General features: G+C 46.5%; 1 protein-coding gene across 1 annotated transcript in view; it reads right to left on the bottom strand.

The window, feature by feature from the left end:
- LOC117885688 (plasmanylethanolamine desaturase-like) overlaps positions 1-8,252 on the bottom strand; it is a 35,242-nt gene extending 26,990 nt beyond the window's left edge. The window contains exons 1-2 of the mRNA XM_034787085.1: positions 7,906-8,252; positions 1,313-1,432 (exon numbers count right to left, since the gene is read on the bottom strand). Coding sequence (XP_034642976.1) covers positions 1,313-1,432; positions 7,906-8,206 — 421 coding nt within the window. The 5' untranslated portion in view covers positions 8,207-8,252. The remainder of the gene's footprint in view (positions 1-1,312; positions 1,433-7,905) is intronic.
- Positions 8,253-17,291: the final 9,039 nt, after the last annotated feature.

Raw genomic sequence — 17,291 nt, 5'->3', positions numbered from 1 at the left:
GAAAGTCTGGAACTACTAATGGCCTTTTTTCCAAACACAAATTTTCCCCAGAAATTCCCAAACTAGTCCACAATAGGTACAGAAAGTGATCAGGCCAGATTCTCTGTGATGCTGCCTGTGGGAGGGGTGCCCCACGGGAGGAGCAAATTTGGCTCTTCACCAGCTCCAGTATAATTCAGAGCAGCCAAAGAACCCTCCATTCCTGCTGATAATATCAGGATGCAACAATGCTTTCAGCCAGAAGCCTCCTCTCCCAACACTTTCCCCCTATTTCAGGGCAGGGACAAGGGAACAGAGTAGGAGCCTGCTATGCGTTCCCTTAAACAGAAGCACCTCTCTGCTCAGGCAATCCAGTCAGCTTTCAACCCCTTTGTACCACCAGAGCAAGGCAAAAGGACTAGACTGTCCCTGGCAATCTGGGCACCTATAAATGCAAATTGGGAAGATAAAGTCAACAGACCAGATTATGTCCGGCAATCTGATCTGTTTACTTTATCTTTCCAATTTGCATTTATGGGTTTCTAGTCCAACAGACTAAAAACCAATCAAAAGTCACTTCTTTATGGATTACTTACAGCAAGGAGCTAGCAGAAAAGACCTGCAATCTCAGTTAAATGATAGAGTTAACATTTTGAAGGTGAAGGCCAGGTCTCAGATTCTGATACTCCTGACATGTCTTTATTTCCACATTTGTAATATAATCAGAGACACTAAGGAAGAGCGTATATCTCCAAAAGCCCAAATTTTACAGATGTCTGACAATTCAGAACCAAGATCTTTCTTTGTACCCACTTTAATGGTACAATCCTAAAGACTTTCTATAGCCGGCATTTATTTAAATGGATAAATATCCATAATAATTTTGTAACTCAGTTATTTATCTTTTGAACAATTCTCGTGTAATTATTTCAAAGAAATTAAAAAAAAAAACATGGGAAAAGATATCAGAACAATTAGTGATCCTTCTGACCTCCTTTGTAAAATTCTTTGAGGTTCACTGATGAAGAGCACATACAGAGGTGAGCATTATTCTACAAGGCAAAGCCATTTCATCTACAAGACAAGAGCACAGAAATGGTTGGAACAACAGCCAGAGTAGTGATGAACTTTAATTTGAAGTGGCACCCTACACTGAATATTTAGTTGCAGATACTCATTACCACTCTCCTCAACTAGGAGACAAGAATCTGAGCAAATGCTTATGATCATGCATATACTTCCAGCTTCACAAAATGCATTTCAGTGACCAGGGAATGATGAACATTTATGTTATTACAATTCAGTTACTACCTTGTGAATGACTTCTACTTACATATCCCAACAATAACAGAGAGAGTATGGTCCAGGCTCAAGTAGGAGAGGAGATTGTAGAAGTTGAAAGAGATCAGACAGAAGCATAAGATGACACTGATCCATTCTTGCAGTCTTTTCCCTGTTGAACAAAAGAGGGCACATTAACAGTAATATTTGAAACACTTTGGGATTAAAAGCCAAGGTACTATAGTAATCTATTGCCTGTATGATTTGCTCAGTTTCTCCTCTTTCACGTTGTTTAGAAACGATGAGGCAGAAACTTATTTAGTGGTGGGAACAGTATATTTTGTCTCATGTCAGAGACACTCCTTCGCTATGCACCACTATTTAAATAAATAAATAAATAAAATAAAATAAAAAAAAATCAAGGACAGAAAAAACATCTTTCTGCATAGTTTTCAGTTTCCTTCTTGCAGTGTTCACTGTCAAGCCCTTCAGCAGCTTTGTTCTTGCTTTTGTAGCTGCCACACCTTTTCTACGCAAGAACAGGAAGCAGCACACCACTTCACTGCTAATGGCACATTTTCACTGTTGTCAGCAGGAGTGAAGTTCAGCCTCAAAGTGCTGATTTTCCTTCAGCAGGCTTTTTACCTTTCAGTCTTAGGAGTCTCAGATATAGTGACTGAAGTACTTTGTCCCCCATATCCATGTACAGAGGCTATTTTAAAACTGGTCATGAAAAGCTTCCATCATATTAGGGAAATGAACAGAAACTGTTTTTATATGCAAAAAGAAGAACAGGAGTACTTGTGCGGATACAGACTAACACGGCTGTTACTCTGAAACTTGTTTTTATATGTTTCGTTTTCAAACATGAATGAACAGGAAAATGCATTCTCTGGTATTCCCGTGCCGCATCAGAGCTGCCTTCATAACATCTTTATATGTGGCTCTCAAAGCTCTTTAGGCATTAACCCACCCCAAACCTCCACGGCCTTATCTTTACTAGGGGAAAAAACCCTTAACTTGAGTTAGTTAAAACAAGGGAGTTTTTTATTTTCACACAAGTTAGCAAGTAATATTAAAGACTAGCCTCCCTGACAGCCTTTATCTGAGCCTGCTAACTTGTACGAAAATGATCAACTGCCTAATCTTCCCTAGGATTTTACCTCAAATTAGCCATCTCAAATTAAGAACACCTTTTCCCTCCCGAGTGAATGCCTGTGAGGCATGATAATTCTGAGTGTGAAACAGAGGCACAGACAGGTTAAATTGCTTAACCAAGGTGGGTCTGTGACAGAGCTGGGAATAGAGCCCAGGAGTCTTGACTCCCAGTCACATGCAGAACTTTGTATACAGTAGAACCTCAGAGTTACAAACACCAGTCAACCACACACCTCATTTGGAATTGGAAATACACAATCAGGCAGCAGCAGTGGGGGGGGGGGGGGGAGGAGGGAAGAGGACTGTGTTAAACTACTAAAAAAATAAAGGGAAAGCAGCATTTTTCTTCTACATAGTAAAGTTTCAAAGTTGTATTAAGTCAATGTTCAGTTGTAAGCTTTTGAAAGAACAACCATATTGTTTTGTTCTGAGTTATGAACATGTCAGTTATGAACAACCTCCATTCTCAAGTTTTTCATAACTCTGAGGTTCTACTGTACTGTGAAATAACAGGGCATACAGCTAAGACAAGATACTCTGGGACACTTGGGAAGACACAAGAAGGTGCGGTCTAAGAATCAGTCATTTCAGTTGAATCTTGCTACAGTTCTTCACATTTCAACAAATGCTCACTCCTTACCTTTACAAAGAGGAAGCATGTGTTTCAGGATAGAATTACACTCTAGGATGGTTCTGATTTGCAGGGAATCAGAGCTAGAAAGCATCCGCTACTGGCTAATCAAGAGATACTTAAGTTTAGGACAGTGAGACACTATCTGATATGCCTTTGCTTCCTCAGACAAAATAAAAAAAGTGAATTTACAATCTTTTAAAGTGGCCAGTAAGAACAGTTAATGTAGTTACTGGTCATGAATATTCTATCAGATGTGAGAAGTCCCAATCACTCCCCCTTCTTAGATCTCATCTGCTCTAGCAACTCTCTCACTGCTGACACCAAATGTCAGCAGCAACAGAGCTGATCTGGTGCTGAACACAGTTTAACTGTAAGCATTGTCAAGTACAAGTTTCAGAAAAGAGTTAACTTTTAATAAAGGTGCTGAACATAGTTAGCCACTACTTTTACAGATAAATCATGTTCAGCACCAGTTCAAATGTACCTGTTGGAAGGGAGGGATAGCTCAGTGGTTTGAGCATTGGCCTGCTAAACCAAGGATTGAACCCACAACCCTGGAGGGGGCCATTTAGGGATCTGGGGCCAAAAAAAAAAAAAAAAAGTTGGGGATTGTTCCTGCTTTGAGCAGGGGGTTGGGCTAGATGACCTCCTGAGGTCCCTTCCAACCCTGATATTCTAGGATTCTATATCAACCATCAGTAAGGGATACTTTTTGTAGCGTAGAAAACAGTCAATCAGTGCCAACTTAGGTTTAATACCTGTTTCCAATTGTTAGGGAAAACCTTGCTGAGCTGTATACAGAGGAGCAAAAAAAAATCATGGTGATCAAGGGTCTGGTATGACGAGCAGGGCATTTTGTTATTCTCCAGTAGGCTGAGTAATATGGCATGCCCAGAAAGCATTGCTTTAATAATTCAGAAATAGAATTGGATGGGAATAAGAATCTTAAAAAGTAAACATGTCCTAATCTCACCACTGCAGAATTTTGTGCGGAGAAGGATGGACGTATCTAAATTGTAAAGCTGGATCCTGGGATAGCAGAGGACTTTGTAAAAAGAGCAAAAGTGATTAAAGGAACACCAAAAAGAACAGGTTTTCAAAGAGGCAGAAGGTAACAATATGAAAGGCTGCTCTAAAAAGGCCTCGAAGGTACCCGAAGTTAAAGTTAATTAACATCCACATTCCGCAAGGAGAAGTGGCACCCTGATTAGAAGAGCTAACTTAAGAGGTCCACAAGGAGCAATTAGTTGACAATGTGGGAAAGATCAAGGCACTTCTTCGCATGTCCCACGGTGTATGACTAGAGCCCTGGAACTCTGCATACTAGGGATACCAAGACCACTCTCTTCATACTGACATCTGAAACCAGGAATATGGCCCCAATCTTGGCCAGACTTGCAACTGATTGACCAGAGTGCAAGTCAGCACTGATCACCTGATATTTATGGAACATGTGAACTTTAATAGTTGCCAAACAGAGAGGCATTTTACCATTTTAAAAAAGGATTATGGAAATAAGCCAAAGTGACATGAGCTGAACTGGAAAAAGGCACTCTTATTCCAGAATAAAAATGTCTACTTGTGAAGTTATAGCAGTATAGTTACACCAGGAAGTTTCTCCATGTAGACATTCTCGATGTACCTAGGAACTATTTGTCATTCCCCCCCCAAAGTCATTATTCTAGCTTCATATTTGGACCCCCACAGTATCAGAATATGCTTACTTTTGGAACTTGCAGTGTGGTCCCACCAGTGCATAAAGGGTTCACACATTTAATTCCTACTAGCATTAGTGAGTTACTGATATAAAACCCCCTACAAAATCCACAATATAAACTGCTCCCTAATTTTTATCTGTAGCTGAAGGTAAAAGTAGTAGTCTCATACTTCAGAGAATAAACAGACCACTAGAGAGAGTAAGGAAGAAGTTCTTCCGCTATAAACCACGACAAAGTCAGCAAGGAAATTATTGGCCACCTTCCTTTGATGCCTAGGCAGTCTCTGCTGGGGTTAGGTTAGCATACTTGGATTAATGGTCTGATCTTTCAGCACAGCTGTGGTATGACCAATGTAGAGAAAAAAGTTCAAGTGGGTATGTCACTTGAAATAAACAATCCAGAAAACTGAAAAGCTAAGACACTTAAATGCATTCACTGATATTCATGTTCTGCCTGTGTGTGAAGTTTATTTTTCCTAATCACCTCAAATCTGTGAGCTAAGCTGTTTTAGCTGAACTGCCGTTTATGGCTGTTTTGCTGGAAACAGCAATAGGCACAGTTTCACTAAGTGCTGAAATATGTATTTTTTCCTCTTTCTGAAGATTTAAGCTCTCATCTTAGGAGGAATCTGTTGGAAATGACAATGGCATCAAAAATTACTCTCTACCCTTCATTCCAAAGAATGCATATATTTTTCATAGAAAGGAATATTAGGATGAGTTTCTGCAGCTATTTCCACTGCATGATTGCACATCGATGGTTTGGGCTAAAAAAATGACACGCAGCAAAGTTTGATAACGGGTATGAAAAAAATTAACCGCCCCGCCCCAATCTCAAAGCACTATATCACTAGTACATGCCAATGCCATGAATATTTCTGTTGATACTGCTTTGGCGGGAGACAAGACTTGAACTGCAAGACTGGGGTGCGGAAAGGGAAACAATTTCTCTTGCTAGGCAACAGGGAAGGCTGCATGCTCTAGGGGCTGGAACACTGGGCTGGAATCAAGGGACCTGGATTCCAGTCGGTCTGACTCAACTATTTGGCCTAGACAGCAAGTCATTTAGCTTCTCCATACCTCACTTTCCCCATCTGTAAAATAGGGATACAGCCAACTATCTTTTCTAAGTGCTTTGCAATCTCTTTTTGAAAATTGATATGTAAGTGCTGGGTATTACTGATAAAAATAATACATTCAAACAATTAAAATTCATCTAAAAAGAGTACAGAAAAACCATGGAGTGCCTCGTATTAAGTGTATATTATTGCAATTCTGCTTCAGATGAGTTCATTCCAGATATCTTCACAAGACACATGTCACACTGAACACAGATACCAAGTGTGGGACATTGCTGTTTCACAGTGTTCCCAAGAAGGATGACAAAAAAGCCCTTTGATATGGGAAGTTAACAATAACTTCCATGTCTAGATCTTGAGGGGTAGGGGTTGTGTTGCGTTAGTAGTCTGAAGAATAAAAAGATCTCTCCTGTCAGCCTTTTCCCTCTGCAGACTTGAGAGAGACAACTAAGCTAGGTAGCTGATTTGCCACATGCTGCAGCCCTATGCCTCTCTTGGCATGCACAGGCCTTGCTGTCTGGAGCCAAGGAAGGCGGCGTTTTGCCTTTCCAGGCAGCAAGGAAATCACCTAAAGCTCACTTAGCTTTGGAAAGTGGATCTCTCAGGCTCCCAGCTTCCCCCCACCTCCGCAGTCTTCTATTGCCTCCCTTCCACTCGCTTTTACTTCCCAAACCCTGTTCACTGCTGAGCTTCCTAATGACTTTTTCTTCCTGCCTGTCTCCCTCTTGGTCACCTCAAAGGGCCCTGTTGCTGTCACTGCACTTTCCTCAGACCGCCTCTCTATCCAAGCATCTGTTCTTCTTCCATCTTCTCCCATGGGTCCCAGACTACTGCGCTTACTGCCCCAGACACCCAACTGTCCATTCCACATCCATTATGGACCTCCATCACTGGACTTTTCCTGGTCCAAACGCCCTAACCTGTGGTTTGACTTGACCAGTTGTGTGCCACATGGTGGCCCCTATGGAGCATACTTGGTTGCCCTGCAGAGTGAATTACAAGAAAACTGACAGGTGGCAGCCTGGTTTCAGCACCACCCTCCACTCAGACACACTCCTCAGACCTGACATGTTAAGTTCAGCTCAAATCATCAGCTGCTCCACAGAGAGCATGAGGGTCCAGGCCAGGCCCAGCCCTCCTCCCACATCCCATCCCCATGGGATTCACTTCAAGTGAAATTCCCTGTCTGGCTACAAAGGCAACAAGGCCAGGGGGCTTCCTCCTCAGGTCTCAAATTGAGAAATCAGACCCCTTGGACAAGTCCCTTCAAATGAATGCTACCAGCCTAAGAGCTTATGCCCTAGCCCAGGGGTTGGCAACCTTTCAGAAATGGTGTGCTGAGTCTTCATTTATTCATTCTGATGTAAGGTTTTGCATGCCAGTAATACATTTTAATGTTTTTAGAAGGTCTCTGTCTATAAGTCTATAATATAGAACTAAACTATTGTTGTATGTAAAGTAAATAAGGTTTTTAAAATGCTTAAGAAGCTTCATTTAAAATTACAGTAAAATGCAGAGTCCCCCAAACCGGTGGCCAGGAGGGCAGCGTGAGTGCCACTGAAAATCAGCTTGTGTGCCGCCTTCGGCGCACGTGCCATAGGTTGCCTACCCCTGCCCTAGCCCATGGAAAGAAGGGTTCATACCTAATTACTTGCTTGATCCAAGGGGGAAAGAAACCCCACTCAACTCTGGGGGTGCAGTACATGAGGCTGCTCCCTCCAACATCTGCCTGGCCTAGGTGAGGGGGCTGGAAGTTGTAGCTCAGCCACCGGGGGGTGGGTGGGGAGGAAAGAGGGTGTTTTCCTGCCTGGGCATCACTTGGGGAAGAATAGGGCTGCCTTCCCCCCCACCCCCCATGCAGAGCCTCCCCTCCACTTCTATAACCCCCCTGCACCCCCCCAGTTCCCCTTATAACCCCCATACTGCCTACACCCCCCTCCCCCGCCCACCACGCCCCCTATACCCCACCCCACTCCCGGAGCAGAGCCCCGCGTTCCCCGACCCCGCCGCGCCCCCTACCCAGCGGGGCAGGGCCCCTGCCCGGTCCCCCCGCGCACCTGGGGAGTAGAGCTCCGCCAGCTCCCGCGCCCCGACGTGCTGGGCTCCCCAGCGCCGGCTGCTGCACTCGAACTCCTCCTGCGCGTAGACGGCCTCGGCCTCCAGCTCCGTGCCGGCCCCGTTCGCCCGGAGCCGGGCGCACTCGTCCCCGCCGCTCGCCATGGCCCGGCCTCGCCGCTCCGCCGCCGCCTGCTCCCGGGCCCCGGCCAGAGGCAGCGTGTCGGCTTCGGGCTGCGGCCCGGGCAACAGGGCTCCAGGGCCGAGGGAACCGCCCAGTGCGACCGCTCGCGCCACAGGCATCGACACTAGCTGGGGCAGCCGCACTTACTTGCCTGCCGGGAGTCGCCGGCTAGAGGAGGGGGAGTGGCCAGCTACGCCCCAGCACCGCTCGTCCAATCACCTCCACTCCCGCACCGCCTTTCGGCCAATGGAAACCAGCGGTTCCTATGTCTCAGCCAATGGCAAGACAACAGAGGCCTTCGCATCTGGAGCACATCCTCTGCTCGCTGCATTAACAGGGGGCGGGGTATCACATCTGGAGACGCGCCATTGCACGGAGGGCCTTCATGGGGGCGGGGTTTCACATCTGCAGCAGCACCTCTGCCAGCTGAATTAACACCGTGAAAGGAGCACATCTGGAGAAGCACCATGGCATAGATGCATTAATGGGGAGGGGTTTCCTATATGGAGCAGCATCTCTGCCCCCTATATTAATGGGGGAGGGGCACCACAGCTGGAGCAGAACCTCTGCCAGTTGTATTAACAGAAGAGGGGCAGCACAGGGCTGTAACTAGGGCGAGAGGGGCAGCTACCCAGGGTGCAGAGTGGGCAGGGGTGCAAAAATGGTGCAGGACAGGATAGGGCCCAATGGCATCAGTCATCCCTCCCCCCATCAAAGGATCGGGTCAAGCAGCATAAGCCGGAGTCCATGGATGGGCATAGTTTGGGGGTAGGGGTGGCATTGTCCTCGCCCATAAAGAAACCGGTGGAGGGGGTGGTATAGAGTTGCTTGTTCTCCTGCCAATACCTTTGCAGCTGGACACTGTCTCCTAGTGCCGAATGTCTTCCCCTTCTCTGTTTGCTGGGTACCCTATATGGCAGGGCTGGCCAAACTTACTGACCCTGCGAACCACCTATGACAATCTTCACAAGTTCGAGACCCGGGCCGCACCTGACAGGGCTTGGGCCTTCAGCCCTGCTCTTGCTGAAGCTCTGAGCCCAGGCAGGTGCGCCCCGTAGGTCTGAATCCCTGAGACTCCCCCTCCCCGCTGGGCAGAAGCCCTTACCCCACCACCCCTCTACAAGACAGATGTCCCAAGCTCCCCCCACCCCAGTCTGGTAGGTGGGGAGGACATGGGGTGCTCTGCAAGCCGCATTTTAATGGTAAAGGAGCCACATGTGGCTCACGAGCCAGTTTGGCCACCCCTGCTATATGGCCAGCATCCTGTTTCCTATACAAAGGTGAGTGCCATGGGGGTAGGGACTACAGGGGAAGGGGGCTGAGGTGATGGAAAGAAGAAGTGGGGCTCCCCTGTTAAGCCAGCCCATCCTCCCCAGCACTGGCAGCCCACCCCTAGTCAGTTCCCCTGCCGCAGGTACCCCTTCCAGTGCCTTCCAAATATCCCCTCCCTTCAGCACTCCCCAAGTAACCCCCACAGTACACAGACACTCCTCTGACACCCCCCAAGTGCTTCCCTGGCCAGGGCCACCCAGAGGATTCAGGGGGCCTAGGGCAAAGCAATTTTGGGGGCCCCTTCCATAAAAAAAGGTTGCAATACTATAGAATACTATATTCTCGTGGGGACCCCTGCGGGGCCCAGGGCCTGGGGCAAATTACCCCACTTGCCCTCCCCACTGGACGGCCCTGCCACCGGCTCCTCCTTCCCCTCTCCACAGCAACCCTAGGGGTTGCTCTGTTCTCACAGCCTTCGTTTCCGGAGCTGACAAAAGCAAGTCCACCCTGCCAACAGCCACCTGCCCCCCAGTGCCTGGGCTGGGCACTGGGCTTCATGGCCAAGCTCAGAGCTTGGGCTGTGTGACCACGAGCCCAGAAACCATGAAGCTGGACCAGGGCAGCCAAGGGGAGCAAGAAGCAGTTCTGCTCTGCGCACAGGGAGTGTGGGGAGAGCGACCTGGCTGGAATGGCAGGTCCCTGGGCGGTGACCAGATGACCAGGCAGCTGAGAGGCAGGTGCCCAAGGGGAATGAGTACTGCAGGGCTCACCTTGGGAAGCATCTCATGCCAGCCAGGCTCCATGGCCAGGGGCCAGCTCCAGGGGGTGTCGCTGGCCGGCACCAGGCATCTTCTGGGCAGAGGCAAGAACATGTCAGGGGCACAGCTCAGAGCTGTTCTGCCCACACTGCCTCAGGAGCGCCCAGCTGTGCAAAGGCAGCCGGCTTGGGGAGCAGGGCCCTGGCTCCCACAGCATGGAGAACCACAGGGCCGGGCAGCTCCCACCAGCTTCTGATCTGCCAGCTCCTCTGCAGAGACTCACAGTGCCAGGCCAGCTCTTCAGGCAGAGTACTCGGAACCTCTGTGATAAATAGGCAGCAATCTGGGGGTAGGCACATGATCCCGCATGTCTCCACCTCACATCACCTCTAAGGGGCACAGATACGATTACTTGCCCCAGGTGCTAAAATGCTTAGGTACGACTCTGGGGCCAGATCTTCTAAGGGGGACAACCTTACAGCCAAAGACAAAAATCGCCTCTTACACTCAAAACCAGAGCTTCGTGCACACCTGTACCACCCTCATATTACCAGAGACAATATCCACCGCAGCTCCATCTTGTGGTGCACTTCGTCTATGACAGGCCAAAGAGTGATTCACACGTATTTCGTGGTTACCTAGCACATGAATATGAGTTCTCAATGAACTGATCTGATGCCCTGTAAAGCTCATTCTAACCAGGAAGTGTCATATGTGTTAGAAATAAATTCAGAGTCTCAAGTGTGTTTTGTTTCAGTTGCATCTTATACAGATTCTCACACAGGTTGTGGTGGCTGTAATAATCTTAAGGCCCAATCCTGCAACACAGTGAATCAGCGGCAGCTAAGGACACTCAGCATTTCCCCAGGGGTATTTAGCACTTTGCACGATTGGGCCCCATGACAAGACTTACTTCAATTTTTCATTGCTAGATGCCAGATCCCAGTGTTGAGAATTACATTATTTTAAGCTGAAGACACCTTTAACTTCTTAATAATACAAGACCACCTGCCTAAAAGGCTTTTTTTTTTTTTGGTATGTTTCATAATGGTATCTGATGAATTGATACTTACGGACAAAGTTCTGACGTGTTTTTTGTTTGGGACTGATCCCAGAGGTTCCAACTAGAGCCAAGGGGTGTGTTGCTATTAACTTAAATGATAGCAGGATTAGGCCTTTGTTTGGTTTATAACAGAAAAGCCTCCATTTTGGTGCTGGAGAAAGGTGGTGATTGATAGCCTGGAGATCAAAGTCCTTTATTTATCCACAAGATGGGTACAGAACAGGTGCTAACAGTGCCCACTTCCTACACTCACTGCCCCAGCAAGTCACCTCAAACCTGACCCAAGGAATAGCCCAGTGGTTCTCAAACTGGGGTCATGACCCCTCGGGGGTCACAAGGTTATAACATGAGGGGTCACGAGCTGTCAGCCTCCACCCCAAGCCTCGCTTTGCCTCCAGCATTTATTATAGGGTTAAATATTTAAAAAGTGTTTTTAATTTATAAGGGGGGTCACATTCAGAGGCTTGCTCTGTGAAAGGGGTCACCAATACAAAAGTTTGAGAACCACTGGAATAGCCTCTAGTGGTGAAAGGGGAGTTTAGTCTCCATGGCTCTTTCAGTACTTGGCCCGATGGCCTCTCTGCCGAGACTGATGACAAGTACCAGTTGTAATGTTGGGTTTAGTGATGTGATTTGCACTGGGAAATGGACAAAGAGCCACCAAATACAATTAATAGATGGATTTTTTGGTAATCAGTATCTCTGGTTTTGGAATTAATTAGGGTTCTTGAAGTCTCTATGTTTACTATATCAAACTTTGTGACAAATGGGGAATTTTGGTAATAGTTTTATGATGCCTATACGTGCCTCAGTTTCCCTCTGTGTATTGCATTGCTGTGCACAGAGTGTAAAGGGTTAAAAAGCTGCTTTTGGAGCAGATCAGTTGACATGAGGTGTTTGTGTTACATAACTGTCTGTTGTGGTATGAATGAGTCGTTAAAGGTCTGGCTAAAACCAACCCAGATCAACGGAGGTTCCAGAACTGACTGACCAATTGACACTACTCCGTAAGAAATTCCGGGTGAACTCAGCATGGGTCTGCAGAACAATGGACCAAGAGGTGACAGGAGGCTGGGATAAGACCTGGCCCTTGGGCAGACATATGGGTTCACCTGGGACTGGAAGACAAAGGGACAGGGACCGAGAAAGGAAACCAAGATGTTTTCTTGATGGCACCATGGCTCAAGGAAGTTCTGGCTTGTCCAATATGGACTATGTTTTAACCTTTGCTTCTCGATGCAAGGACTTTCTGATGCTGCATTCCAGTTGATTAATTAAAGCTACTGTGTTTTGAAACAGCTGCCAGGTGTCACTGCAAAAACTTGCGGAGGTGCACTGATCCCTGAAAAGCGTAAAAGTCTCTGACCAGGCACCCATCTCAGTTGGACTTGCCAGGCAGAGCTCCTGGTGTGGGAAACAGGAGTGCTAGAGCCCAGAGACTCAGTTTCAGAGGCATGTAGGACCCAAGGCAGAAGCCTGACTCTTTTGGCCAGGGGATACTTTGACAGGAAGTACACAGACTTCAGCCACCATTGCAAGGGCAAGCAGCATCGAGCATGTGCCTGCTGACAAGTGGCTCAGCAGCCCCAGCCATGTGCACTCCATCATTGTCCGGTTCGAACTTTGGTGCTTTGCCAGCAACTGAATTGCACAACGAGCACTGACAGTCCTTTCAGTGATGTTTATCCCAGAACTCAGAGGGCAGGTGTAGGAGTGAGATTTACCTACCAGCACCCCCCACTCCCTCGGGGCTGGTGCCACATAGCAGGCTCTCCTCCTTTTGCACCCCCTGGTTATGGATGCGCCAGCCCTATGGTGGCTTGCTTCTTTTGCAACCTGGCCCTCCATCTGGGTCATATATAGTCCCCACACCTTCCAAAGTAAACCACAAGTCTTATAAACAGTACTCTGTCAACCTCACTTGGGGCCTTTGATCTGACTCCTGGATTCATAGTCCTTATCTCTGGTATCAGGGAATTTCAGTAGTCTGTACCCCTTGTTAGGGAGTTTCCATTCCACCTTCCTTGGTGGGTCAGCACTTCAGTCACTTGCCTGCTAGATGGCGTACTGGGTGAAGCTGGCTTGTCTGCTGTCTGGACCCTAGAGTTCATTGCCTCAGGGATCTGAGGAACCCTTCAAAGATTGCTCCAGGAGATAAAGCTTCAGCTGCATATCCCACAACATACACATTCTTGTGGAGAATGAAAGGCACACAGAGCATCTGCTCAGTACATGGGACTTTCCTAAACAGAAGAGGGTCCTGCTGTGTCCATCTTTCAATGCAACCAGCTCATCGCAGGATAGGAAGAGCTTGAAACTTGCAGGTTTCAAATCTGCCCATGTTGAGAAGCCCTGTACAGGGATGTCTGTATAGTGGGGCCTGACTATAAATAGTCCTGATGGGTTGACAGAGATCGTGTGTCAGAGAATCAGAAAAGTTCTTGTGATTTTATGAAGAGTCTGATTCATTTTGCTAGCACAAATATTCACACACATATTTCATGAGTCCAAATGGAGGCAGGGCCTTAGCCCTTTTGAAAAATTTAGTTATAAATAACAGGAGTACTTGGGGCACCTTAGAGACTAACAAATTTATTAGAGCATAAGCTTTCGTGGGCTACTGCCCACTTCTTCGGATGCATATAGAGTGGAACATATATTGAGGATATATATATACACACATACAGAGCACAGTGGGCTAGCTTGATTATCACTTCAAAAAAAAATTTTTTTCTTACTTAATTGGCCTCTCAGAGTTGGTAAGACAACTCCCACCTGTTCATGCTCTCTGTATGTGTGTATATATATCTCCTCAATATATGTTCCACTCTATATGCATCCGAAGAAGTGGGCAGTAGCCCACGAAAGCTTATGCTCTAATACATTTGTTAGTCTCTAAGGTGCCACAAATACTCCTGTTCTTTTTGCGGATACAGACTAACACGGCTGCTACTCTGAAACCAATGTTATAAATGTTCTTTCTGCAGCTAGTCACTAGGTGGCAGCATGAGCTCAGCCACTGCACTTTAAAAGCACATGCAGGCAGTGAGGAAAAAAGAAGTCCCTGAACTCTGAAGTTCACTAAGGGCTTGTTTACACAGGGACAGTGAGGAATGTTAAGGTGAATCAACTAAAGGTGTGGAGTCAATGCAATGACTTTGCTTGTGCTTAATGTGATTCTACTCCAAGAAGATTGTTCAGATTCCACCCAATCACAGCACGAATATTAACTGGAAACCAACCTCTTCTGGGTAAAAAAAAAAAACCCTCGTTATATGTATGCAATGGTATAAAGTGCATATATTTCAGTAAAAAGGACATACCTTGCTAGACCGGTGGGGACCAAAATCAGTCTTGGACTAAGTAAGAGGCAACTTCTCTGGGCTTCAACTGAAGTTGCACCCACTTACACGAGGGAATGAATTTCAGCAGCAAATTGTAATTTTTTAGCCCAAATCTTACTTTTTCTTTCAGTTGTCAAACTCCATATAATTCTTTATATGTATTTCAGATCTATATATGGCTCTTTAAAAATGACAGCTCCATTCTGTCAGTCCTGATCAGTACCAAACCAGTTTGCACATAAAGTGGAGAGTAAAAAATTCAGTTAAAAAAAAACAGATTTCAGCTTCTAGCCTCTCTGTGGGTGTGAATTATTTATTATAAACATTGCCAAAATAACAGGATTTTAAACACTTTGTAGAATGCCTTGACAGCATCCTTCTAAAATACTTTATCTAGCCCTCAGTAGCTGTCTATTAACAACTGTGAAAGCACAGACAATGTGCTAAGGCACAACACTGAGAATGTCCCTACCCCAAAGAGATTACAATCTAAAAAGGATTATCTGATCTATCTAGCTTTATAAAGCACCCAATCATCACGGTATCACATCATTCAGCAGAGTGGCACCAGCTATATACGGTCACTTTTCTCTTCCTTATGCGCCTGTGCTGAGAGGTGAGCACTGGAAGGGTAAGAGAATTTCATCAGACTCCAGTCAGAGTGAGGTTCATTGCTGGCTTTTCATGATTATTGGGATGTGAAGGTGAACACGATGGCAGACATAGTTGTTCGCTGGTCAAGATGTGGAAGTGCTAGAGCTTGGAGGCCACTTTCTCTGGCTCATTCCACTCATTTGTACCATCTCTGTAGGCCTCTCAGTCTGTGTGGCACAAAGAGAGCAGAGACAGCCCCCAACTCCCTCGCCGGGGATATCCCAAGCCTGGGATATCCCAAGCCTGGGGGCGGCTCCAGAGGGTGTAGAACCAGGGTAGGCAGCTCTTACAGTTCCCCCCTCAAAGCCCAGTGCAGGAGGTGTATTGGGGATGGGGAAGGTCATGTCCAGGAAAGGGTCGGCTGGAGCACAATATGCTCTGGCTATCTCCAGTTGGTGTACAGTCCAGAAGGAACAGTTGCCAGCTAACACCAGTTAGAACAGTCTGAAGGTACCCTAACCTGCTGGGACAGAGAATCAAATAGTTATAACAAGCTCCCTGACAGCCCACCCTCTCTGCTGCATTCAGCAGAAGCCAACAGCTGTTGAGAACCTGGCCTTTGATTTTCAGGTGAAAAAAAATGAATTGCAAAGGCAAGAGGATAGCACACCAGCTTCACCCACAGCTCAGCTATTTGTTTGTAATGGGAAAACTGGGGAAAATCTCCAACTATTAATCTTCTGTGGCTTTCCAGCCAAGGAATGGATTCCCCTCCCTTTTCCTCTCCCTCCGCCATCCTCTGTATAGTTTTCCATGCTTTGTGCTATCACTTCCAGCTTCTATAGTGATGTACTATCTACCTGGGTCAGGAACTTCAAGGCCTTTGTGTGGCTTTCCTGCTTTAGGAATTTCCCAAACAAATCATTGCTAGAGTCCATTGACACCAGGAAGTGATACTTGCAGTGGTTTCCCATTGATATCAGCTTCCCATTTCATCTGATTGGATCATTTCAGAACCTGCATAAAACAGAGAAGAGTGTCAATATCACACTGTCTTCATTTCCCAGGATCTAGGAGAAATTCACCAGTTTAGGAGACCAAAGGAAAGATGACAATTGCCTGAGCAGGAGTGACATCAGATGGGTATAACTGTCAAGATCATAACCTCTAAAATAATATTGAGCTGGGACTTCTCGAGGATTGTCTTTGGCAAGCAATTACATCTCTTTCAGTAATAAAACATAAACATAAACAATCAGGTCAAATACTGCAGTCCTCATTGAGGCAAAATTGCCATTGGGCTACATCCTGAGAGGTGCTGAGCACCTGACATGCCCATCGACATCAGCAGGAACTTTGCCTATGATATAGAAGGAGTGAAGACTGAACGATTTGACTCATCATTGTTAGCTGGCCCCTTCCATCTGTGCCTTTGTGCTCTCTCTTTTTTTCTTCCACCGAGGCCAGAGAGCAGCTGATTTGACCCTGGAGTTTCACTGGAAATTTTTCAGAGCCATCTGTTAGAAGAAGGTATTTTGGTCATGTTGTCCCACAGGCTATAGAGTCCAGGTATCATTTCTTCAGCACACTGTAGGGCAAAGAGCAACATGCAGACAGATAACGCAGTGATTGAGCAATCTAACACTGCAGAGGCTGGGTGTGCCAGGTCAGACGTTAGCAGAAAATAAGTGGGGGAGGGGAGAGGCCTAAAGAATACTTAAGCATCACCAGTTCACAAGGGAGAGAAGGGGTTGGCAACCAATCACTGATACATGCTCTATAATGAGAGAGTTGAATGAGGCCAGCTTCAGTGTGCAGTCAGCCTGTGAAACTCACTGCTGCAGGAGACTACAAAGTTAAATATTGTAGCTGGGTTTTGAAAGGGGAAGGAAATGTTATGCCCAATAACAAGATTTGTAGATTTGTATATGAAGATTAGGGTAAGGATCGGGGGAGGGTAAGTTGGAATGGGATCCAACTCCCTCAAACTTCGGATATTGACCACCCCCTGAAGCAGGAAGTTAGACACATGCTATGTTTGTAATGTGGCAAGTTATGAGTGCAAAACATTCCACTGCAGGTGTGTGATTTAAAGCGATGTTAGTGGCGAGGTATGTGTACATAACTAAGGACCAGTGTGCATGTGGAGGGAGCAAGGGCGAGAGTAGGGGAC

This window comes from Trachemys scripta, chromosome 12 (genome assembly GCF_013100865.1).
Source record: "Trachemys scripta elegans isolate TJP31775 chromosome 12, CAS_Tse_1.0, whole genome shotgun sequence".
Taxonomy (NCBI): domain Eukaryota; kingdom Metazoa; phylum Chordata; order Testudines; family Emydidae; genus Trachemys; species Trachemys scripta.
This window is presented reverse-complemented; position numbering and strand designations above follow the sequence as displayed.